General features: G+C 39.4%; 1 protein-coding gene across 1 annotated transcript; it reads left to right on the top strand.

Moving 5' to 3' along the window:
* Positions 1–460: 460 nt before the first annotated feature.
* On the top strand, positions 461–1,744 carry LOC137405228 (uncharacterized). Its single transcript, XM_068091457.1, has one exon. The coding sequence runs from the start codon at positions 461–463 to the stop codon at positions 1,742–1,744; it is 1,284 nt and encodes a 427-aa protein (XP_067947558.1).
* The last annotated feature ends 714 nt before the right edge of the window (positions 1,745–2,458 follow it).

Below are 2,458 nucleotides of genomic sequence, written 5' to 3'. Positions count from 1 at the left end.
TATAATAAAAAGATGATTATAATACGAAACCGTGGATGGCCTCTCAGACAAAGCGTGGGAATGCATAAACATCCTCCTAGAGGCGCGGGGCTTTTTAGCAACATAGCCCAACTAATGGGTCAAGCTATCAGCAGCCAAACCGCAAAGACTGTTGCATCTAATGCCGCTAAAACGTTGTTAGAGACTACCGCTAAAAAGGCTGGTGATGAAGCGGGTAAAAGGATTGTTGACGCTGTAGCAAACACTATATCAAAGGTAAGACAAAGAAGCACACGACCGGACTTTAAAGCAAAATTAGAAAACATGATTGCCAGCTCAATTACTAAAGTCACACCTAATCCTTCATTAAACAACCTCATTTCTGGCTCCGCTAAAAGAAAAGATATAATCACTATCGAAAAACTTGCCCGTAGACTTAATGGAAGTGGATTAAAGATTGTATAAAAAATGTATATATTAAATGGAGAATATATTAAACATCACAGCGCCTGTTGAGAGAGGCGAGCTTATTGAAGAATACGAATACCACGAGTACGAACCAATTACAGAAACTAACCTAGACAACCCTGGTGAAATCCGTATTAATATCGAAACTCAAGATATTTTTACGCATCCGAATGAGAGCTATATTCTTGTAGAAGGACATCTCACAAAGAATGATGGAACCGCCTACGCAAATGCTGATGCGGTTGCATTAATCAACAATGGTATAATGCATCTATTTAGAGATGCTAGGTATGCTCTGTCTGGTCATGAGGTTGAGTCTGTGCTCTACCTCGGTCAGTCAACAACTATGCTAGGTCTTTTAAAATACCCCGATGACTTTAGCAAGTCTCAGGGTCTCAACCAACTGTGGTTCAAAGACATGGATACAACCGCTGTCCTTGCTAATAATACTGGATTTGCAGCTCGGCAAAATTATATAGTACAATATCCAAATCCCAAGGGTACATTTAGCTTTAAAATTCCTCTAAAACATATTTTTGGGTTCGCTGAAGATTATGACAAGGTAGTCTATGGCTTTGAGCACACCCTTACGCTAACTAGAGACTCGAATGATAATGCAATATTTAGACATACTGCTGCAGACGCTGGTAAAGTTACGCTAAGCAAAATATCTTGGTTTATGCCTCATGTAATGCCAGCGGATGCTCCAAAGTTTCAACTCTATAAAACCATTGAAAGCAAGGCTCAACTCGATGAAGGCTTCCGCATGAGACAATGTGACACTATTGCAGTTCCTCAAACCACTAATTTCACATGGAGGTTAGGGGTAAAGTCATCCTCTGAAAAGCCTCGGTATATAATTGTTGGTTTCCAGACCAATAAGAGCGGTGATCAAGAAACCAATCCCTCATTGTTTGACAACTTAAATGTTACAAATATGCATGCCATGCTAAACTCAACAATATATCCCTTAATCGATTCGAACACTTCGTTTGAAAAGTATCAGTTTAGTCGTGTGTACGGCGATGCTGCAGCTTTCCGATCTAAATTCTATGATTTGGATGAGCTTGTAGGTAACTCCAACATTACACCTGCCGATTACGCTACATTACATACTCTGTTTGTGCTTGACGTTAGCAAGCAAAGTGAACGGCTTAAAAACAGTGTCACTGACACACTTATTAAAGCGCGATTTGGAGCTAATGCTCCAGCTGACACACAGGCTTACGCTGTGGTAATATCCGATCGTCTAATAAAATTCATATCGGATGGAAATAAAATGTCTGTAGTCTACTAAATTTGTAATATTTTTATACGCTACTGTGTATAAAAATTATAGTTCTGTAACACGATTTTTCATCAGTCGCGACATCTTTCTCTCCATTATTTCAACTTTTTCTTCATTTGTGCGAAGCCGTTTTTTGAGTTTTAAAATCCCAAAGCCTACCAACATCAGCAGCTGAATAGCCCTCATCGCTGTGTTCATATATTGAGTATCACTAGTGCTGGTTAACAGACTGTCAATGCTTTCCATCGGCAAGAACCCGCTTGTATTTGCCATTTATTTCACACGAAAAACGAACAGGTTTATGTCAGTTAGTTCTCCTAAGTATTCGAAGCTGGGAAAGGTGGTTTGTAAAAATCGCAGCGATATCTGTAGTGAGGCAAAACCATCTTTAAACTCTTTTTGTCTCGTTGCGTTTTTGTAATAAAACATCATTGTAGCTGATCCATTACTGTTTCCGCGCACTGCCGCAATTTTATATTGACCCCTCGGAAAGTTTACGGGTTGCCTTGCGCTATCTAAAATCGTAGCCTTTTTAGTATACATATTATAAGAGTAATATCTAAGAATAGGAGTTGTAATATCACGGGGTAAATCACTTCTTACCGGACCTAAATATTCAAATGTTACGCTTTTTGCCGCCGTTATGGATGAATTAGCTGAGAAATCCTCGGTCACATCTGTTACAACTGAGGGGGTTTTCACGGTTGCTAAAAAGTCAACTGC

This window comes from Watersipora subatra, chromosome 9 (assembly GCF_963576615.1).
Source record: "Watersipora subatra chromosome 9, tzWatSuba1.1, whole genome shotgun sequence".
NCBI classification, from domain to species: domain Eukaryota; kingdom Metazoa; phylum Bryozoa; class Gymnolaemata; order Cheilostomatida; family Watersiporidae; genus Watersipora; species Watersipora subatra.
The sequence above is the reverse complement of the archived record's forward strand: the minus strand, read 5'-3'. Positions and strand labels throughout refer to the sequence as shown.

Excerpts from the sequence above, each read along its gene's own strand:
- LOC137405228 (XM_068091457.1), top strand. The coding sequence starts at position 461 with ATGGAGAATATATTAAACATCACAGCGCCTGTTGAGAGAGGCGAGCTT.